The sequence below is a fragment of the Blastocystis hominis genome (genome assembly GCF_000151665.1).
Source record: "Blastocystis hominis, Singapore isolate B (sub-type 7) whole genome shotgun sequence assembly, scaffold_8".
NCBI lineage: Eukaryota > Bigyra > Opalinata > Blastocystidae > Blastocystis > Blastocystis hominis.
Genome location: NW_013171867.1, coordinates 180,973 through 204,278, shown reverse-complemented (window position 1 = coordinate 204,278; position 23,306 = coordinate 180,973). Strand labels below are relative to the sequence as shown.

General features: G+C 42.4%; 4 protein-coding genes; 2 read left to right on the top strand and 2 right to left on the bottom strand.

Moving 5' to 3' along the window:
• Window positions 1-9,437: 9,437 nt before the first annotated feature.
• GSBLH_T00006876001 (uncharacterized protein) lies at window positions 9,438-11,060 on the top strand (the record flags this gene model as incomplete). Its single annotated transcript, XM_013043691.1, is given in 10 exon segments — window positions 9,438-9,447; window positions 9,465-9,510; window positions 9,546-9,623; window positions 9,680-9,863; window positions 9,893-10,024; window positions 10,055-10,165; window positions 10,195-10,284; window positions 10,314-10,477; window positions 10,509-10,677; window positions 10,710-11,060. The coding sequence occupies 10 exon segments, from the start codon at window positions 9,438-9,440 to the stop codon at window positions 11,058-11,060; spliced, it is 1,335 nt and encodes a 444-aa protein (XP_012899145.1).
• Window positions 11,061-13,733: 2,673 nt separating this feature from the next.
• On the bottom strand, window positions 13,734-14,659 carry GSBLH_T00006875001 (uncharacterized protein; the record flags this gene model as incomplete). Its single annotated transcript, XM_013043690.1, has 4 exons — window positions 13,734-14,244; window positions 14,273-14,349; window positions 14,379-14,459; window positions 14,489-14,659. 4 exons carry the CDS (start codon window positions 14,657-14,659, stop codon window positions 13,734-13,736), a joined length of 840 nt encoding a protein of 279 aa, XP_012899144.1.
• A 3,445-nt stretch (window positions 14,660-18,104) lies between these two features.
• On the top strand, window positions 18,105-18,893 carry GSBLH_T00004731001 (Ribosomal protein S8e). XM_013043689.1 has 2 exons: window positions 18,105-18,402; window positions 18,433-18,893. The coding sequence occupies exons 1-2, from the start codon at window positions 18,276-18,278 to the stop codon at window positions 18,834-18,836; spliced, it is 531 nt and encodes a 176-aa protein (XP_012899143.1). The 5' UTR covers window positions 18,105-18,275; the 3' UTR covers window positions 18,837-18,893.
• A 194-nt stretch (window positions 18,894-19,087) lies between these two features.
• Window positions 19,088-20,229, bottom strand: GSBLH_T00004730001 (uncharacterized protein; the record flags this gene model as incomplete). XM_013043688.1 has 3 exons in its annotated part: window positions 19,088-19,910; window positions 19,942-20,070; window positions 20,103-20,229. 3 exons carry the CDS (start codon window positions 20,227-20,229, stop codon window positions 19,129-19,131), a joined length of 1,038 nt encoding a protein of 345 aa, XP_012899142.1. The 3' UTR covers window positions 19,088-19,128.
• Between the last annotated feature and the right edge of the window lie 3,077 nt (window positions 20,230-23,306).

Here is a 23,306-nt window from a genome sequence, read left to right as displayed (position 1 = left end):
GTTTAATTTATCGTCCATTATCATTGATATGAATACATAGAATTATTGAATCATATCGTCAAAATCGTTATTATACAAACCAAAGAAAAGTATATCTAAACAATTGTTAGAATTGGTCCATTAGTATATATTTGATGTAATTCATACTATATTCACTAGTAAATATATCATTAACACAATATTTAGCAGCATTTTAACCATTTTCTAAATTCCGATGTATAGTAGTTTATGTTTATTATGAATCATCAACAATTATCAATTTAGCCAAATACAAATCATATTTATATTTCAAATTTCATTTCATGACACGAAATAAACATAATAATCTATAGAATGACAAATATCCAAATTTGATGAAACTAACTTGTACTAGTTATGAAATCAATCATTTGGTTAGTTATTTGTATTATGAATGATATTCATATTTCTTGTATCATCATGATAGTCAGAATCAAGATAATATAACATTTTGATGAATTGAACGAACTTGTAAATGTATATGATGATTTTGAATCTATGTAATTTGAAGAATAATGCTTTGTGTATAGGATTGTGCCACAATTGAAGCAACTGATCGAGTATACGACAACTATTCATGTTACAATTCATTTTGGTGTGTTATTAAGAATGATAATCGATTTCTGAGTAAATGAATATGGGAGTTAACACAACTCGAATACTAAATGTATCGTATGATTACATTACAAGAATCGGGCGAATTCTTGAGATATCGTAAAATGTATCAGGTTATTTCGAGCAAAAGTTGCATAAATATATTTGGCAAATACTATTGGCAATAATCTGCTTGGGGGCTAATGTTTCTTTGTACTATTATTTGTTAAAAAGCATAATTTTCCGAAATGAATGAGAGTATTCTTTACTGTCCCTATACATGCTACATCTATCTAATTAATCAGAGCATTAATCGATGTTTATAGTTTTATATAACGTATGATAAGTTGGTTTTCCTATATGATCATTGAAACAATTACATGATAAAAATAGAATGATTTTGATTTTTGTCTGTAAATTGAATAAGGTAATAGAGCTTAATAATGAATAGAAATTGGGTTGTTTATAATTCAGCTAAAAGTGTTTCTGGTCATATGTTGAACTCTGGACTCGCATTTTTCTAAATAGTGTATGTTGTGGCAAAAAGACTAAAAAAACAGAATGTATGGAATTGCTATTCAGATATCATATGGGTATCAAGACAATATAATTTCCTTGTTTTTGGAACTGTAAACTGCATATATAAGGGATGATTAACATAGTTTCGTGATAATTGCTGTCACATAAATTACATTTAGAAATTATGTTGTTGAGTTAAGTGAAGTTTGTGGTAATTAAAAGCAAGGATATTTTTAAAAGAACGATGTTTGCTTACAATCCAATACTGGAATCACAAATTTACTTTTGTGCACAAAGACAAGAAAACAATGTTCATAATCTGCAGTGGCTATTATGTAGATTATCAAAATGAATTGTTCATTATTGTGGGGACTCTATGATATTAACTATTATCATTGCAAAAAAGAATAATACTACTTTTCCTATTGTTGTGTCGATTATTCACTGACTAGCAGTCGTTCATTGCATGTTGCAATTGACAATTGCTCCTTATTTGTGTTTGAGCTCCAATAGAGTTGAGTTAATGTAGATTATTATAATGCATATCGAGAAATGACATGTCCATATGCATTTGAAGCATATTAGCATGGTTTACCTTGCTTTTATAATTGATTATGTCAATTTTTTACTTATTCAAGCTGTTCTTACCATATTATTGATTATCCAAACCTAATTGTCAACCACTCTATTACATTTATATTATTAATGTTATGAAACAGATATTCGGATTATCTATACCCTTACTTTAAATCGAAGGACAATTTGAATGCATATTACCCAACTAATTAGCTTAGTATTTTTCCACATATTATTCCAAGTATATCAAAATACAATGCTATATATATACATGTCATTCAAGTGTTATTGGATGCACAATGTTTCACCTTATTTCGGTTATTCTTAAATGTTTTCGACATTTTATTTATGTCATTTGGTTTTTATTGACCGTCCTCTGTTATTTGCTATCTACGATTCCCATTCTATTAGCATGGACAGGTAGAAACGTAATAACAAATGAATATATATACTATTCAGTTCAAAACTATTATTTGGCAAATCACAATAGTCATGACAATTGTGTATATTATAATTATCAATATTCGGAGTTTCCGAAGAGAAACAACCCTATTTGCAAGAAGAATGATTTTTATTCTGATACACCTAAATGTGTGAAACATCACCTACTAGGTCATTTTTCATTTTCTTCTTATTTCAAATTTAGTTTCTTTATAAAGCAAGTAATATTATTCCAAAACAGAAATTGTTACCACATGCTATTTTAACATTCTGTTATTTTATACTGAGTAACTATTTCTCATTCTTTTGTTTGGTCCAGATAATATTTCATAGGGGAATATGAGTGTATGTTTAGGGAGATCATCTCATCATTTAGGAAAGTATAACAACTTACCAGCAGCCAGGTATGCCGATGGGTCAGGTTACCAATGAAATTTCTGTTTATAAATAGTCGCAGACTACTGTAAACTATATCGAAACTCCAAATGGAGTTTTAGCCTCTGTGCAGCAAGTTGCTCAGACAGAAGACGGACAAATGCAAGTGGCTTATGGCAAGCGGATTATTGCTGTCGCCGATTCCTCATCTGGAGCAAATGTCACCCATTGTGTTGTGCAAGAAACTGTCGCAGTTGTAGCAAACCCCATATATATCACTGCAGTGCCTCAACTATCTTACGACAGTGATGTCTCTGATGATTCTGATGTTTCTGAATCGTGGCATTTTATTCTTTTTCATTATATTTAGTAATATATGCTGCATACCATATATGTCAAAGGGTACGGCCTGTGCTATTTTCTTTGTCACGCTATTTTTTGGAGGTTTCGTTATTGGTTAAATTTGAGTCGTAGGATTAGGCACAATGGTTGCAGCCTGTGCCGATGAGGCAGGATGCAATTGCTGGTACGCTATTCTCGGTATTTTGCAACTAATTTGTATTCAGTTTTATGGAATTGGCTATGCCTGGTCACTTCTCACATCTATTATGATTTTATGTCATGCATATTAGTTTTGCCGATATGTTTGTTAATTCAATTTTTCTTGCATAATTCAAACCTATTATAGTTGTTTTTATCATAAGAAACCAGTCAACCTGGAAATGCTTATTTTGCCAATGTCTTCCGCAGTCTGTCGTTCTTCTCGTTTTATCGGAGGTACCTCTACATATATTTTTATATTGTATTCATTTGAGTTTTCAATTAATGCGTTATTCGTATGCAAATTAACACTCCGTTATGTTTAAAATTAACAGAGCCACTTTTCATTTCATTTTTACATCGAACTATATTAGTAAGCCCATTATTACTACAATGAATGCTCCAGTAATTCATTTTTGTTCGTTCGAATCTAGAATGAAACAAACGCCAACATACCATCTCAGTCAGTTAATCTACCCGTAAAATTGGTACGTTTTCTTTTTGTTTTAGGTGCCTTCGAATACTGCCACTACAGAAGTTACTCCAGCTGCTTCTATACCTACATCTCAACCTCCAGCACTCGATTCGAATGTATGCAGCCATTTATGTTTACTAAATAGGCTAACGCTCCCCAAGTCAATAACGTATCGATAAGTCCTGCTTTGTCGGCACCTCCAATAGAGCAACAACCATTGCAACAAACTCCACCAATGCAACCACAGCAAGCACCTGAGACTATCGCCACTGTTTGCTACTTGTAAACCTACTTTCTAGACCACCAGCAATGGAAACCCTAATACGAACGCCGCTACTACAGCTCCGATTCCTCCTGCAAATACATATGTACAAGAAGCTGCTCAACCATCTGGGAATCCAATAATTTCAGAAAATCCCAGTTCGGACCAACAACCCAGCCAAGTTCCACCCCAAACCCAATCAGAAGTGCAGATAGAGGAAGTGGTCGAAGAAGGAGGAGAACAAACACAAGCAGGGGTAGAAGGGGAAGGGGAAGCTGAGCCAGAAACGTTGTCTAAAAAGAAGAAATATTTGGCAGAAAAGCTATCTTGTATACAGTGCAGTTGTGGCTTTAACAAAATGGACGAAGAAGATAGCGTTGTCTCCAAGTTCATTGCATGGTTGAAATCACTTGGCGAAAAGATCAACACGTTGTTTGAAAAGCTGGGTACATGGTTTAGCAAGACCTTTGATTCAACGAGCTCCGGTATAGGAGGATGTATTGGAAAGTCTTTCCTATATATTCTCCAAGCTTTGTTTTGTGTTTTCTCAGTGTATCTTTTTGTATCTGATTACAAAGATTAGGCAAACCTGCTGGATTCCTATAATTGCAAAGAAACGTGACTTATGCATTTTCATGATCGTCAACATTCTTTTCGGAGGTACCCTAAAATATAGGAATCAATTGTAGGGGTTGGAACATGCTTTGCTGGTTGTTTGGAGGAGGATAAGGTACGCAAATCGTTATTCTTCACAATGGGTTACTTTCAAGTTTTACTTACACCAGTCTTAATTGGTTATCTTTGGGCTCTCTACACAGCAATCGGTGCTTTAGTATTGTCAATTTGAACCTTTTATTTGTTCACCAACAAACTTCTGAGATATGCTTTTATCTTTATTTCCTTTTTCCTATAGTAAATAAAGTTTTACTCCTTTGTTAACGATCTTAGGATTTGTTTGCAATTATAATAATCTAGACTTTATCTAGACATGATTTCTAGTCACAGAACACATCACTTTTCAATTGTATTGATTTGTGAATAAGATTCAGAAGGGTTTATTATTATTTGAGCATGTACACACAAGTCTTTCTATATCATACATACGACACTTTGTTAAGCAAAACAAGAGTATAAACAATATTAATTAGGTTCACAGCACCACCAATATAGAAAATAATAGACCCCTATAAGGATTAATACCAGTGCACAATTCCCTTCTATAGCACTAAAGTTATTACTCCAAAATCGGATGCCTAGTGACACTTTTGACATTGTTGTATCCGAGTCTCCTGTGGAACTTGAAGAAATGGCTAAGCTAGATATTTTTATTATTCTGCCCTCGGAAGCGAAAAACTTAGATACACAGTTAACCCCATAAATGAATTCAGAACTACATCCTTTCGTTGCTTCTTCAGCAGCAATATAGGAATCTTGATAATGACGAACTTGTACACGAATAGAATCACTAGATTCAGATCGATAAGTCGGGATTTCGTATTTATTGTGATAATTACATCCAGCTGCATTATAACTCAAGCCTCGTAAACTAAAATGTCATCATTCATTAACCAATAGAATACTTCATGTTATCAACATTCCATGTGTTTTCTGAAGGTTTCAATCGAATACAAATGTCATTTAAGTATTTGTCTATTTGACAAGTCATTGTGACATTGTTCAAATGACCACCCTCTGCCAAACATAAACTTTCACATCGTTTCCTATATTTCAATACTCTATCGATATACCATACTTATCATTGGAACAGTCGAAATCATAGATATCATAAACATATTGAATATGTCGTGGATATGTTTGTGAGAAGATGATATGATCTCCATGTTTCAACAAAATGTCGATATTATTATTTGAGCTCAATTGTGTTTCATAATAGAGAGCATCTGTCGTGATACAGCCTTCAGTAGGATCACTGTTTTGTTTACATTCATCTCGAATGGGATAATAGTTTCCGTCTGTAGTAGTGACTTTCTCCATCACATTTTCGTTGACTTTAAACACAAGTCCATCGAACTGTTTAATTCCGTTTGTTTTCCATTCATTCGCGAGTATATTATATCTATAAGTAAATATATGACAATAGAATAAGTAGATTACTTGTTAATCTCTGTGTTTCTTGAAGCATAAACAAGCGATAAAACGAAGCAATATAGAATGAGAGACATAATTGATAATGGAATGAGTGGATATAGAATACAGAATGGAATAAATATATATATATATATATAAATGTATATGAATGTTATATAATAATGTTGAGTTCTGTTATAATTAAACATAGATGTCAGTTTACTGGAAATCAATGAATACATATAGAATTATGTATTATTAGCTACTTGTATTTTTACCTATTACACTCTACTTTAGATATTTTGAATTATTGAGGCTCAACAACCATATGTTATAATTGCCTGTAATTGTTTATTTATTATATCTCTAATATAGCATCAAATTAATATACATAATATTTTGACATATAAGTCAACCTTTAGCCAAATTCATTCAGAAGAGAATCAAAATAACTATTAATTGTGTTAAACTACATGTGTTGATTATAAAGCAATGCTTTACGCTTTGCTGCAGTGTAATCTATAGATTTCAAGTTAGCGATCACACACATGTTGTTCAAGGCAGGGAATCGTAATGGTATGCTTATAATACATAATTCTATATGTATTCATTGACTTCCAGTAAACTGACATCTATGTTTAATTATAACAGAACTCAACATTATTATATAACATTCATATACATTTATATATATATATATATTTATTCCATTCTGTATTCTATATCCACTCATTCCATTATCAATTATGTCTCTCATTCTATATTGCTTCGTTTTATCGCTTGTTTATGCTTCAAGAAACACAGAGATTAACAAGTAATCTACTTATTCTATTGTCATATATTTACTTATAGATATAATATACTCGCGAATGAATGGAAAACAAACGGAATTAAACAGTTCGATGGACTTGTGTTTAAAGTCAACGAAAATGTGATGGAGAAAGTCACTACTACAGACGGAAACTATTATCCCATTCGAGATGAATGTAAACAAAACAGTGATCCTACTGAAGGCTGTATCACGACAGATGCTCTCTATTATGAAACACAATTGAGCTCAAATGACAATATCGACATTTTGTTGAAACATGGAGATCATATCATCTTCTCACAAACATATCCACGACATATTCAATATGTTTATGATATCTATGATTTCGACTGTTCCAATGATAAGTATGGTATATCGATAGAGTATTGAAATATAGGAAACGATGTGAAAGTTTATGTTTGGCAGAGGGTGGTCATTTGAACAATGTCACAATGACTTGTCAAATAGACAAATACTTAAATGACATTTGTATTCGATTGAAACCTTCAGAAAACACATGGAATGTTGATAACATGAAGTATTCTATTGGTTAATGAATGATGACATTTTAGTTTACGAGGCTTGAGTTATAATGCAGCTGGATGTAATTATCACAATAAATACGAAATCCCGACTTATCGATCTGAATCTAGTGATTCTATTCGTGTACAAGTTCGTCATTATCAAGATTCCTATATTGCTGCTGAAGAAGCAACGAAAGGATGTAGTTCTGAGAACATAAATGAGAAGAACTGTATTTCCACCTCCATATCAACTGAAAACACAAGCATGTCCATAAAATCTTCTTCTTATCCTTATGAGACTGTGGAACCCAGTTCAATGTATGAGACTATCGCATTAATATCTGATTGTCTTTTTATTTTTTATTTCTATATTTGGAATAATATATTTGATTAATTATGGTATAAAACATATGATACATAATCATGTTTGTTAGAATAGATGTCCCTTTTAATCAGTATAAAATATGATTGTTTTTTGGATAACAGAACAATGCATTTTGATCGAAGCCAAAATGTGCACATTTATTATTATATATTCTAATTGTTCATTCAAAGACTAACACACAATTGCTAATTTGGGATGCAAAAAAGGTTCTTTCCCAAGCACATTTTGATTCTCTTATCAACAGTATTGATATAGTAACTTTATATTGGCCATTATACAATGTATCATAATACAGTAGAACCAATATCATGGTCAATTATTACCATTGAATGATCTGGCTTATGAAGGCATACACATAGTTTATGTATATACTAGTTTTGTACTTTAAGTGAATGAATTGTAATTCAAATAGTATAATCGATAACACTGATAGACATTCTGTTATAGTTATTTTAACGGAGTTGGTTAGGAAACATTTTTTTCTAAATTTTTGAGGAATAGCTGCTTAGACATGAATGTATATTCTTCTTATTATAGTTAATTGCATAGAATACCATAGTTGCCTACCAACAACCTGCAGTTATGAGTGCCCAAGTTTTTTCTATTTCTCGTTTATTATGGATAGCCACAAGCAGTTATGACTTATATGCCAGTACAAAGTGGCTATGCAATGCCAGCTCAACAAATAACTCAGAAGAGTTATGAAATGACACAAATACAATACAATCAGTCCACGACAGCGATATCTCAGCCTGGAACGAATGCAGTGGCTACTACTGCTCCCAGTTCTCAAGTAACACAGATTGTTATTAAGGAAAGCACAGTGGTACAACCTGTTGTAGTTGTTGCCGCACTACCTCAACCAATACATCGCCCGAAAATAAAATTACCCGGAGATGATTGGTATAAAAATAGTTTTTCTACGATTTAGGCAGGGGTGTTGTATTCCCAAAACAAATAAGCGTCGTGCGTTAGTATTAATGCTTCTCTCATTCTTCTTTTCTGGTATTTGAATCCATTCGGCATTGAGTATAGGATTTGCTACATGTGTAGGTGCCTGTATCGATGAAAATGGATGTGATCCAAATCTTTTCATTCTGGGACTCACACAAATTTGGTTAACCTTTTGGGGGGTTGGATATATATGGGCAGTACTCACAGGAGTTCTAACATTTATGAATGCGTATGGTACCTTGTAGCAGGTGTTTGTTTCTATTGCCTCTCTGTGTACAGTAACGAATGATGATAGCAGACCATACGAAAAACCCTTACAACCGCTTTTCTTTCCTAGAAAAAAAACAGATCGATTATCTACTTTTATGACCGATTCTTAAGTACTTTTCTATTCTAAACCAGCTTGCTTATTCCCATAGTAGAATGATACAAATACAAAAGACTTTTACAATTCAAAAAGTAATCATGAAAGATGTCATTGTCGAAAGTCTATCGGGCGTTATGAGTACCGTACTCATAGTAATTGTTTCGATACTCGTTGTGATCTACTACGTTGATTCTTCAATCGATATGTCCTATATCATTGTTTTAATTATATCATTGTAGCTCTTATCATTCGTATATCATATTTAGTATTTTTGGATTTGTTGGAATAGCCATTTTTCCTCTTGATATTGGTTTGTCAAATTTTGGTGAATCTGCAAGTTTTGGGCTTGTCCTATTTTGGTGGATCGTATATATAGCTACGAGCATAATAGCTTGGTTCTATTTACCGGTCATGAAAGATTATTGGGCTTCGGGTGAATTTTCCAGGAGGTATAATTATACATATACGATTGAAAATAGAGCGAGACTGAATGAAGCGGTTGTTAGTAATGTTCGTCAGTATGCTATAATCGCAGTTATTTTCATAATCGCTGCACTTTTTATCATATTTGGAAACAACATGTACCTTTTTGTGGTATTTCCATAATCTTCTCTAGATCAGTGAGTGATTTTTCTGGTATTTTAATATGTCTGGTGAATACTTATGGGCTTATTTACGTGTTCATCTACTTGGGGTATGGACTCATTCAATTACCGTTATCGTACAAATGCTTGTTTCGTTGTGACGCAGACTCTGGAAAGCTCCCAACTCACAAAAAGAAATCGACGAACTTTACGTTCGAGGTCGCGAATTGGACGAAGATAAATTCGACTTTGAGATGCAAGTCGTGTCTATTAAATGCAACTTGCGCGAGGTTATTTCTTCTCTAAAACAATCGCATCGCGACGAAACACTCATCCAACTCGCACAATCAGTAGGGAGTTTCGAAACCGTTACATGAAGATTGTGGACAGCATGCCGGACGATGAGGAAATCAATCTTTCGCGTCACATCAAAGGGCATGTTGACAAGCATGGATGGATTACCATAGATGAAGCAGCTTCAGAAAAAGCCGTGATTTCTGCATTGTCAAAAGTAGGGCCTTTTTTTCGTTTTGTTGGGTAGCTGAACTCCAAATCGAAGCATATTTGCTTGGTTTATCAAAGAAAAATGATTCAGTACAACGAGCTTCTGAACGAAATTGCCAAAATCAGAAAGTTTTCTGGAAATACAGAAGTAGTCCCGATTTTTGCACTTCAATGCAGATCCCTCTGGAAACGCACCACAGTCTTCAGGACCGGTGCTACTGGCTCTTCGTTCGATTGGGGATTCAATGCCGAATTCCTCTCCTTTATGTACCCAATTTTGTCAATTCCAAAAATAGATCGGATTTTTCGTTTCCTGCGTTTTCTCAGGCCTGACTTTAGGGAGCGAACTCACGACGATTCTTTTCAATCTGACAGGGAAATCGCTCTCTCTGCTTTCTTGGTCGTGCTCTTCGTCGATCGCCCCCGGCTTCCGCGTCTTTTTCACGTGTTTGGTGTTGATGTTTGCGGTTCGTTCGTTCCTTTCCGCCTAGCTACGTCTCTCTCTGCTTCTTCCTCGGGTTTTTCTCGCTCCCCGTCCCTCTCCTCACCTCCTTCGCGCTCTATCCGCATCATTCGGACGTCTACGCGCTGTCCTCCGCGGCGATCGCGCTGTGCCGCTGTCAGTTTTCCCTGTTTTACCACTATTTTAATCTGCTGCAGGTAGGTTCGATTCGAATTCGATGCGAGCGCAGCTCCCAGATACGTTCTACAATCAAATCGCGCTGTCGAAATTGCTGGGGGAGATGAAAACGATTCCGCTGCTGGGGACGCAGTTCAACAATTTGATGCCGGTGCTGGTGGTGGGAATGGCGGCGTTGACGCTGTGCTGGAAGCTGTTTCGGAAGGTTCGACGCAATCCTGATTTGATAAAGGAGGGCAAGCAGGTTGTGGATTTGTCGCTGCGAAGAATGGGGCTGGGTGAATCGGATTTGGAGAGTGAAGTGATGAAGAAGAAGACGTATGTGTATAGAGAAGTGGTGTATTCAAAGAAGTGTTCGTGTTTGTTCCAACAAACAGGCGAGGAAGAATCGCTCTGTGGTTAAATTGATGAAGAACACAAACATCGGATAAGGGAGGAGGAACGGCGCTGCTGCTGGGAGCGTTTTCGAGAGACATCGAAACATCGGGAGAAGATTCGGCGGAATGATTGGAAGGAGACTTGGCGGGAGGAATCGACGACGACGACGACGACGACGACGACGACGAAGAAGAAGAAGAAGAAGAAGAAGGCAAATGCAAGTCGAGAATAGAATGGCGAGTGTGAGAAGTAAGGGGAGTAGACATGGCGGGAGAATGGACTGGAGGCTCGGTCTCCATTGGGGAATTGTCGTTGACAATGAAAGATCTCTCTTTCTCCATTTCCACTTCACGGTAATTCGTCATCAGGATTTGGATATCCTCTTTCGTGGACAGAGCCATTGTCTAACCTCTCAATGCATAGAGATTTCTACGGATGCTAAGAAGTCCTCGAACTCGTAGCGGCCGTAAACGGTTCCTGCCCAGTCTCGATACATGCTGAGTAACTCATCTGAATAGGCGGTCTTTACCTCAACCAAAGCAACATTCTATACAATATCTCCAAAGTCAGTAGGGTCGAGTCGTCGTCCGCGCTTGATGATTTCGGGAATGCCACTATCTCTTTTGAGATGCTCCGTTGTGAATTTTTCAACCGGTTCTCGTTTCTTTTTGATCGTTTTCTTTTGTGTATCTGCTTCAGGGTTGGTTTTTCCTTTGATGAGCGAAATATCGGTTAAGACAGTTTCTACTATTCAGTCCATCATGGAAAAGTACCATTTTCTTTGTTTCCATCCGACTCTTCACTTTGCGAGTTCATATTACGTGAATAGTCGTAATCTTATCTAACAATAATGCCGTAATGTTAGAGACCTCTACCCTTAAAAAGGATTGTGTATTTCACAAACAAAATAACGTTTGATTGTCATTCCAGAAAACCTACCATCTATTCTATCAAATATATGATTACTGTTGTCTACAAATCAGTTCTTCAACCAATTCCTACGTGAAAAGGTAATGACTCTCTCCTTCTTCGTTGCAAGAACTCTTGAAGCGCAAAGACTCGTCTGACTGCAGTAGAACATATTGATGCGCGGAAGATTGGCAAACTTTCCCTCAATCAAGTCTGTGAAACACCGAGAGGCGATGGTGATGGAACGTAAGAAAGGGCATTCTAAATCGCACATTCACACCACGCCTACCACAAACAGAGAGATAGTTAAAGTGCTGAAACGAACTATCATAGATCACAATGGATTCCAACATTGGCAACTGCGAAAACTCGACTTTGAGATTGTACGGAAGATCCGGATCATTCGAGAAAGAATTACTCTCCACCGTCACATCCTGCAACAACGGGAGGTTCTTCAGCACGAACGACCTGCAATCCAGAAACAGATTCGCTCCGATCGTGATTTTCTCGATCGATTGTCCCAAAAACTCCGGGAATTTCTTCTGCTTCACCGGAGAGAACTTGAAATACAAGCTTTGCAGCACGTTCGGAATGTCCTCGGATCGGAAAACCTCCTCGAAGTCGAACTGATTCTCCACCTGCTTCACGATGTGATGTCGCCTGCTGTCTTGCACCGTATCCACTCCCACCAAGCTGCACGTGAACGACTGCGGATTCTCCACTTTCGCTACGATCTCTTCGCATTGCTGTCGCACCGCTCCAGTGTTCCACCAATTCTCCGGCTGCGCTTTATACTTTAAGGAAGAGGAAGAAGAAGAAGAAGAAGAAGAAGAAGAAAAGGGGCTGGTGGGCGATCTTGAGTCCCAAAGTATTGAATCCGGCTTTAGATAGTGAACGAAGTTTTGCGGAATGCTCTCGTAAAAACCCCGATTGAATCGGCCCTGGAAGAGAACGCTGCCGTCGTTGTTATAGAGAGTTCCTTGGCCTTCGGGAGCGTTGTCTTTCCAGTTGCCTTTGTAAATGAGAACCTTGTTGCGGTAGAGCTCGCCCATTCCATCACGTTTCCCATAAGCAAAGCTGCCCTTGTAGACTAAACCTCCTGTTAAAAAGAGTTCGCCTTGACCATGGTAACAGTAACGAATATAAACATTGTCCAGATACTGGCCCTTGTATAGTACACTTCCTCTGCTATTGTATACTGTCACTATATCTCCGTCAAACGACATTTTTTCATAGTTATCATCAATGTCGTAAGCGCGCGAAATATGGTTCTCAACATATTCATATCGGACTCCATTAATCATCTTCTTGTCGTTCACCGTCTCCACATACAATAGGTTGCCATCAAGAGTTATTTCACAAAACATGTTGCTTTCCCTGCTCAGACGGAATAGCACACTCACAATTTCGTTATGATTATAACGTGCCATATAGGACTGACGACCCGTTGGGAAATCTTCGACAATTCCATGCTTCTTCCCATCATGGATGAAACCACAAAATATAGGGCGTCCGAGTCTTACTCCTAGTAAGCAGTATCCAGTTAGTTGTGAGTATCCAAACGGAATTTGAGCAACTACGTTTCCTAAACGGTCTACCAGTTTATAGGAATTGTACTCAGCAATTGGGGAAGGGCATGCTCTCAAAGTAACCTCGATTCCTTCATACGTGTACTTTGAGTCTTCCCCCGACGGTACTGGTAAATACCTGAATCCCCAATATAATAGAAACTCATGAATTGCGGACATTGAGAAAAAACTAACAATGATTGTGTAACAAACAATTCTTATTATTGAAATGCTGGAGCAGTTTTGGAGGGTCGGATCAACTGAAAAGGAGGATTGGATACAGACCGAGCCGGTGTGTTCGTTAATTGCGGATGTCGCATGATGCTTCCCGGAATGTCGAGTCCTTTGCGGCTACTCGACTGTCTCGAAGGTGTTCTGTATGTTTCGCTTGCTTTCGAAAACGGATTCGTCAGTTTTTTCTCTGTAAAGCTCGGCGTTGAGGGGCGGCTGATGAGTACTGGATTGCTTCCTGCATTGGCGTCTGCTCCTCCTATGGTTGCTGCTGTTCCTCCTCCTCCTCCTAAGGAAGCTGCTATGGAGGACGAAGGCCTTAAAGGCGTTTTGGGGAGAGATGATGGCATCGAGGTGAAGTTGGGCTTGAAGCGAGAGATGAAATCGGGGCGTTTGACAGTGGAGAATCCGGAGGGTTGGAAAGGGGCCGATCGCGGTGTGCTGGGTGGGAGATTGGAGCGTTTGAGTCGCTCGTTTTCCTGTTTCAAAGCGATGAGTTGTCTTTGTTTGACCCATTTGGCATCCCTACGCTTCGTATTCCTTTTTCTGATCCTCTAATTGACGTTGGAGATATTCGAAATAGAGCCGGTTGTGGTTTTCTTGGAACTAGGGTTCACATGAGCAGACAACTGTACTTTATAGATTTCGACCGCCTGCGTAAACAGCTCAATCGGATTACTTGTAATGTATTGTTGCACCTCGTCGGGCATGTTTTCCTATGTGGAACTCAAAGCGCAGAGAATACATCCACGAACAGCGTGCTGCAGCTTTGCCCGCAGTGTGGGCAAATATCACTGTTTGGACTCATTTTCTTGCTGCTGCATGTTGGGCAGATGAAATGACCACAAGAGGTGAACAAAGAGCGCGGGGAATCGATAGGAATAAAACAGATATTGCAGTGGGGAGTGAAAGACATACAAAAAAGAGTGGATGAACATCAGATGGAGGGAAATGTTGTAGCTTGTTTTTTTCAATTGTTTGTTTGTTATGACTCGCATTCACGGACCCATGGAGTTCAAATATTGAACACGATGGACATTGGTAGCGTCGTTCAGGCGATCACAGCTCTGTATGATTGTTCGGTAAGCGTAATTTTGTTCTACGAGAAGTAGCAAACGAGTCCAGAGTTGATCAACAAGGCTGAAAGATTTTTAAGTGATATCGTGAATGATAACTCAATTGTAATCGATTTGGAAACTGGATTCGCCCAGGGATCTGAAATCGTGGTTTTTGGGCTTTGTAACATTGTATATCAGCAAGTTGGAAAATAATGGATCGTTGACGTCAATAGGTGGGAAAGTTCAGACGAAATCCGAACCAGGAAGCAATCTCACGTTACGGCAGCGCAACTTGGAACTATTTATTACAAATCCTGAATGGGAGTCGGTCTATTCCCTGTGATATGACATTCAATCGGTTATGTCTGTGCTATGTGACACTTCAAACATTTGACGAGTCCCAGCTCAAAAAGTGAGTTTTTCTTTTATTTGTAATACGTAGTCTAGTCTATTCATGTCTTCAAAATATGAACGCGGCTCCTCTTCCGTTGCAAGTCTATTTAAACATATTCAAAGTACAATTCGTTTTTTTTCATTTTCTAAAATAAAGTGTCTCCTGGAAGAAGTCGATACGAACCATCTGCCCGAGTCCGTGAAAGACGTCGTTGTGGATGCTCTCCTCTCCCACAAATCCGATTTCCTGGCTTCTCTCTATTCCCTTTTCCAATCCAATCGTTCTTACCTCCCTCCCCTCTTATCATCAGTCCCTTCTCCCATCCTCAATCTCCTTCTCCTCTGTCTCTCCTACTCCCAATTCGCCTGCTCTCTCTCCGATCTCGTCTCCTTCCCTTCCATCGCCTCTCCTTCCACCAGTCTTCTCGCCATTCTTCTTCGTCTCTGCACTTCCTCCTCCGATTCCACCACTCTCCACCTCATCGAATCGCTTCTCACGCACTTCATCGAGCTGCACAGCTACCCAACACCCTCTTCTTTCGCCACCGCTCTTCGAATGACCGCGTCGACCGTCCAGCAGCTCTGCTTCACCGCGCAGACGCACTCCTTCGATGCGCTTTCGCTCGCTGATTTGATTCATCTCACGTCTACTGTCATGCAGGAGCTCGCGATCTGTCCGCCCAGCCAAACCTTCTTGACGACTGAACTCATTCAATTCCTGCTCGACGTCACCGCGAACGATTCCTTGGAGCTCGCTTCGCTTCCGATGGACATGTGGCTGCGACTGAGCGTTGCCTTCCTCTCTGCCTCTCATTTCTCTAGGAAACAGACGCGTTTTATCAGCAATCGATTCGTGGCCAGCCCTGCTACACTTCTCTGTTGCTCGTTCTTCGAAACCAATTGGTCAATCGCGAGGCCGATCTGGCCGTTTTCTCGAAATCAGAGCCGCCGTTCCGCTTCGTCGACTCCATCGTGAACTGGAAGCCGCGTCTCTTCAACGACGCGAAGCTCGAAATCTACCCGTCCGTTCTGGAGATGGAGACCTCGCCGTTCCGACACGGCCCTCCCGGCTGCGAAGACGTGATTCGATCGATCTACGAACGGATTGGCCTCCCCGTTCTGGACTTTCTGAGCTCCATTCTGTCCGCTGAATCGGACGCAGCGCGGATCGAAGCCACGCTCTACCTCCTTGGCCAATGCGTCGAATCGATTCTGATGGACGTCGAATCAACCGAGCGCGTATTTTCTCTCTCTCGATCCTTTTCATCTTTAGAAACAGCAATCCGTTCTCTCCTTCTTCCCTCGCATCGTCGAGGTGGCGTCGCAGCACGTGCTTCGCACCCACGATCCGCTTCTCTCCCGCCAGTTCGTTCTGCTGCTCGTTCGCCTGCTCGTTCTCAAGGTCGATCTCCCCGAGAGCGTTCTCTCCGTCAGTCTGCAGACCTCCGTTCATCTCCTCCAGCACGCTTTTACCAGCTCCTACGCCGGCGATCTGCTTCTCTTCCTCACCTCCTTCCATCGCTCCTTCCTCCACAATTCCGATGTCGCCTCGGCAATTCTCGCCAGCATCCAGGTACCGTTCTCTCGATTCTTTCTTTTTTTAATCCTCCCAGACCGAATCTCTCCACCCCGTCGTCCGCATGCAGCTCACCAAATGCTTCCTCCTCCTCCACCAAGAAGACTCCTCTCTCCAGCAAGCCCAGCTCGCCGTGCAGCTCCTCGAGTCGCTCTGCGCCCACGCCAACGGTCCCGACGCGATGCTCTGCAGCACCGTCGTCTTCAACACCGTCTGGCAGTTCTTCGACCACCGTCTCTTCTTTCTCTCCTCGCTCACTCCCAGTCGAGCTGAACGCGCAGGTCCGTCCGCTGCTTCAGCACGCCACCGACTCGCTCATGACGCTTTTCTTCTCTCTCACTTCCGACTGTCATCGCTCCTCTCCCTTCTCCGAAGAACCGCCTTCTCTCCTCGCCTTCTCCTCCTTCCTCTACTTCTCCGTCCGCGGATTCTGGACCGACCTCTTCGCTCCCCACATCCAGACCACCGTTTCCACGTTTCTACTTTTCTCTCTGTAGATGGACGTTCTGCTCGCGTACTTCCAGCTCTACCCCACCTCCTCGTCTCTGCTCAAAACGATGGCCTTTCTCTCCAACATGTTCGCGGCCTCCTTCGCCGATTCGTTCTACTCCGCCTTCCGCGCCATCGCGTCGCTCTCGCTCGCCCAGACGCGTTTCAACGAGGAGGAGTACGTCTGCGAGCTCTTCACGCTCCTCTCCTCCTTCCCTCTCCAGTTCCCTCGCCAGTTCAATCGCGATCCTTCCTGCGTTCTCGACGTGCTTCGGACCGCCGACGCTTATCTTCACTCTGCGTCCACGCGCGGAAAGACCGCCTGCTTCGCGCTGCTCAACAAAATCGCGAAGCTCCAGACCGACAACGACGCCGTGCTGCAAGTCCTCGCGCAGGCCGCGCCGACGCTTCTCCACGTGGGCTGTGGCGTGGAGTGGTGAGGAATAGACGGTGATCACGGAGTGCATTGCGTGGGATCGCGTGGCGCTGCGCGCAGGAGCCGGGTTTTTATTTAACCTGCTGGGATGTGTGGTGGAGAGCGCGGCAGAGCGAAGCAGGACCGTGCTGCGGGCGGTGAACGAGGTGTACCCCGGAGCGTTCTCAGAGGGCGAATTGGAGGAGATTAGTCGGATTTTGGAGGAGTGAGGGATGGAAGATGGGATGAGAGATAGACGGTTTGATGGAAGGGAGAATCGGTTCGTAATGGTGTTTATGGATTTAGTGGGGATATTGAATAATACGAATACCAAGGATGCGTTGATATCGTATGGATTGTTCCTTGTTTGTTGATAATCATGGGGCGGCTCACACTGAACAGTTTTGTGCGATTCACCCATTCTGAATCAGTCGATTTTTCGCTTGTACGAATTGATTTTACATCATGGGTACGTTTGCTGTGCTTGTTTTGTTGCAAACTCCATTCTTACCTTCTTTCAGGTATTTGCCGCGATTCTCGCCATAAGCGTCGTTTGACCGGAGGAAAGGTTGTAATCAACATCAAGAAGAGAAAGTTCGAGATGGGTCGTCAGCCTGCCATGACCAAGCTGGGAGCTAAGAGAATTTACCTGGTCCGCTGCCGTGGTGGAAATATCAAGCACCGTGCTATCCGTCTGGATACTGGCTCTTTCTCCTGGACCGGAGAGGGTGATTTTTGTCTAGTGGAGTGATTTGTAGCTTTCTCTGCCAAGACCAAGATCCTGAACATTGTGTACAACGCTTCCAACAACGAGTTGGTGCGTACGAACACCATTGTGAAGGGTTGCATTGTTTCGATCGATGCGACTCCCTTCAAGGCCTGGTTCGAGAAGCACTACTCCTGCAAGATCGGAGCCAAGGGCGAGGTGACGAAGGACGATCTGAGCAAGCTGGAGGGCGTGAGCAAGTCGAACCTTGCGAAGCTGCAGAAGCTGCAGGATTCTCTTCAGGAGCAGAAGGAAGTGATCGATCAGCTGGCTTCGGGTAAGATCCTGGCTCGCATCTCGTCGCGTCCGGGTCAGTGCGGTCGTGCTGACGGATACATTCTGGAGGATGAGGAGCTGGCGTTCTACCACAAGAAGATCAACCAGAAGAAGAAGTAAGAGGTGAGTGCGTGAAGCGCTCTGGTAGTCGTACAAGCGTGTGATGTGTTTGTTTGTAAGAATGTTGAGAGTGGACCAAGCGGATTGCAGAGTGGAAGAACGCGTTGTGCGTTGCATGCGACTACTACTATCTTGCATACAATGATAGAAGCAAACAAGTCGCTGCGATCGAAGCGATTCATTCACTCCCAAAGAATTCTGGAGTACACATCCATTCTATTCTATTCCATCCTTCGTTCAACAAACATCACACCACACAACACAGCCTAAACGTCTCACATCATACAGCCTTCTACTTCGACAGCGACACACAGATGCTTCCCGCGATCATCACCACCACCACCACCGACAGAAGCGTCGCGTTTCTCTTCCCGGTGATCTCCTTATACAGCGTCATTCCCCAGATGCTCGACACGATCGTCGGACCGCAGCAAATGATCGGGAACGAGATCGTCTCGCCGGTGTACGCGTTCGCATAGAACCAACCCGTCTGCGCGACGCCCCACATCAGTCCCGACAGGAAGCCCGGGAAAATCGACTTCACGTACACGTCGGGCTTGTTCTTCTTGTACAGGCAGTAGATGCACAGATACACAAACGAGGCCAGCAGGATGCCGCAGAACTGGCTGAACTCCATGTCCATCTTCTGCGCGTTCGGGAACCACTTCAGCCACGCGTAGTTGCACGGGAAGAAGTTCACACCGTACATCAGACCGGCGAACACGCTCAGGCCGTAGCCCACGATGCTGCGCTGGGAGGAGGACAGACGATCGACCCAGCTGGTGTGCGTGTCGGTGATGGGAATTAAGGGATCGGGGTCGTTGATGGAGGTGATGACCGCAGAGCCGAGATTACCCACAGAACTCACACGCTTCGGGATGTCACCCTTCTCCTCTTCCGTGTTCTTGATGAAGGAGGAAATGACCACACAGCTGGCGCAGAGCGCAACTCCAATGTAGTTCAAAATAGGATGGGCGATCTGAGCCTTCGCCTGACCCAACCATCCGAACAGAGACACAGCCCATCCAGTAATCATGTTGGTGATTCCCCAAATGAGGAGACCACGAGCCAGACCTACGTTCACAACAACTTAATCAACAGGTACCAACGCACTTAACGATAGGAACAGTGCACAAGTTTCCAGTAGCCCAGATCACACCTCCGATCATGGCAAAAAGACTAAAAGTAGTTTGCTGTCGGCAAATTGCGACTATCAAACCCATCACCCAGATACCTATTGTTTACGGAGTAGCCAATAAATCATACCCATGCAAACCACAAATTGGAAGAAAACACCATCTCCCGTTTCATATTTCTTAATTGGGATAAAGTTACTTCCAAAGAACAAGACAGCCACAGCAACACCGATATATCCAAGAACAGAATTATTCATTTTATAAAAAATGGGGATCTAATAGCAAGCTGTGACACAATTTGCGGTTTCCCTGTAATCGATTCCATAATAAATTTGAAAACCTCAAATCAGGCCTTCCCAAACCGTCTCACGTATTCCGCAAATGATTTTGAGTCAATGAAACCACACGAGAACACAATTCCCATACTCGAAAAAGAGTGTAGAAACAAACAACACAACTAGGTTTTACATCAAAAAAACTGGACGGTCCGTCGTCATGGGGATCTAACGCAAACGCCGAGTTGCTTATGTTCCCATGCAAAATCGTCCGATCTGGGATCTTCTCTGTGTGAATTCGAATTCGTTTTTGCTGGCTTTCCGTCTGACTATTCTCTGCTTCTGGCCGTTTCATCGGCGAGGAGTCCACTCCATGCGTCATCATCAAACTATCGATATCGACCACGACCTTCATCATCGGAGGCGGTCGAATGACCCACACTTTCTTCTTTTTCTCTGCGATTTCATGCAGTTTGCTTTCGATCTGTCGCTTCGGCAGCCCAGGAAATCGCTTCTGCATCGCCTCCACGATCTGCGAAATTGTGAATTGCTGCCCCGCGATTATTTCGCTCATCACCTTCACCATTTCCTCGGTTATATTCACTTTCCGCTTCACTTCCACTTCTTCCACCAATTCCAGCCTTTTCTTCCTCAGAGTTTCCACGGTTTCCACGAAAAACGCGGGATCCAGGAGGATGCCTTGGCACAATCGAAGATCGATTCCATATTTCGGTTCTTCGCCTCTCGCCATCACGAACGGCTGGTTCAACGCCCAGATCCCCGCGGGTTCTCCGCGTTTCCCCTTGTTTCCACTGACACTGCGGAACACGAGAGCGCTCTTCTCTTCGGCGGTGAGATTGGCGTCGCCGATGTTGATGTCTTCCTCCTCTAAAAACCCGTCGCGGTAATCCAGCTGGTTCCCTGATTCGCTTTCTCCCGACTCGCTTTCCGTGTCGTTGCAGTCGTCTCCCTGCGGCTCCTCCCCGAAGAACTCCAAATCCTCTTCGTCCTCGCTGTCCTCCTCGTAGTTTAGGTGCTCTTCCCGCGACAACGGCGACCGGCCCGTCGCGAAACGCCCGGTTTTGTGAGAAATGCCGAAGAAAATGCGACGGCGCGGCGTTTCGGTGTCTGCGTGGATGTATCGAAACCCGATCATGAAGGGAAGCTTGAATAATTCGCTGGAGGAGAGCGTGGTTTTGTCGATCGTCATTACATCGTGCGAGAACGAGCTCACCGCGGGGAGGAGCGCGGGAGCCACGTCGAGAATCTGCGCGTCGTTGGTGGCGGCGTCTTCGATGATCGCCGCTTCCGAATCCTCCTCGATTTCCGCTTCGCTCGTCTCGATTTCCATCGTGTGATCGGGTTTTTCCGATGCAGAGTCGTTCGGTGGAACCGTAGAACCCTCTTCTGAGGCCGTGGAAACCGTGGAAACCGTGGAAATGGAGGCGATGGCTTGGCCACGACGGTGGAGCTGGGCGCAGCGATCCAACGCGGCGGTCTGGTAGGTTTGCATGCGCGTTTTGAGCTCTGCGAGGAGGGAAGCGATCGCCGCGTTGGAGAGAGAACTGGGAAGTGCCGAGTTGGAAGCAGAGCTGGGAAGTGCCGAGATGGGTGAGTGGGGTTCAGAGTTTGTGGTTGTGATGGTGGGATTTTCTGGGGTAGGAAGGGGAGATTCGGCTTGCAGAGTGGGAATTGCCGAGGTGGAGGTGGGAATTGCCGAGTTGGCAGAGTCATGTAGAGTTTCGTTCATTCCATTTGGAGTGGGAATTGCCGAGTTGGAAGCAGAGCTGGGATTTGCCGAGTCCGATTGTGCTTGTGCTTGTGCTTGTGTCTGTGCTTGTGTCTGGGTTTGTGTCTGTGCTTGTGCCTGGGTTTGGGTTTGGGACGGCTGGCTTGGAGGCTGCGTCGCAGAGCTCGAAGACACGTGAGAAGCGATGAAATCGGTCAGCAAACCCGCGGAAACGGAGGAGGAATCCACGAACTCCTCGTCCTTCTCCGGCTCGGAACTCTTCTTCTTCTGCTTGAGAAAGCTCAGAATGTTCATGCTGGGCACCTTCTCTCGCTTCTCCTTTCGCTCTTTTTTCTCTCGTTTCGGAGATTCGATTGGCTCCGGCTCCGCTGCGACTGCACGCTCTTCGGGCTCTTCCGGTGGTGCCTCAGGGGCATCCTTCGGCTTGCGAGTCTAAAACGATGAGTTCTCTTACCCAATTCGAACACGTTCAACGACTTGGAGACGAATTTCGCCCTGCACTTCGGAGAGACTCGATTCCATTTTGAAAATCTTTCCCTTCTGCTTTAGCTTGATTCCGTCCACTTTTTCGGGTAGTTCATGCTCCTAGCGACTAAAACGAAATACACTCCACAAACTTTAAAAAACGCAAGGACCAAATCGAAAGCATCCTGTTCTTTATTCATATTCATTACAGTTGTCTCTCCATTGTACAAAACAGAGATGGGAATCATATCTTCAGGATTTGACGAAAGCTCCTTCTTCTGGCAGACGATTACTTTTGATTTTTTTGTAAGACCCGCTTCTCCCAGCGTCTCATTATCATTTGACTTTTCTTTCCAATCCACTATAATGCGCTGTTGTTCTGGAGGGATGTTCAAATATTTCTAACACAATCATGTCAATTCCTGTAGATGGTACCGAGATCTCTTTTTTCAGCTCCATAATGGTAGCTGTCTCTAGTATAGGTACTCGAGTTTGTGATAATCGATATTTCACAGTTAGATTCAAACTCATTCCACTGATGTGAGAATAATCAAAAAGCCGCGAACAAGAGAAAAGAAGAGGGAACAAAAAGGATCGATTTTCTGCAATTCCAATTGCTGAGATTACTCCTTATTCTGCGAAGATAAGAGATGTCATCCTCTGCAAATACAATCGAGGAATTGTAGATCGCAAAAGGTTGCAAATTTTAACGATGTAGCCTTCGGCGAATGGAGTTGAAGAAAACGCAATTTCCAAAGCAGTGGGCATATTATGAAGACGAGATTATAGAAAAGCGTTTGTCGAACAACCGAGTAGGGATTGGATGAGTGGGACTCGATTCGTT

Bases quoted from the DNA above. Each gene is read 5' to 3' on its own strand.
- GSBLH_T00004731001 (XM_013043689.1), top strand. From the start codon at position 18,276: ATGGGTCGTCAGCCTGCCATGACCAAGCTGGGAGCTAAGAGAATTTAC. The intron at 18,403-18,432 runs GTGATTTTTGTC...AGTGATTTGTAG, and splicing joins TTTCTCCTGGACCGGAGAGG to CTTTCTCTGCCAAGACCAAG.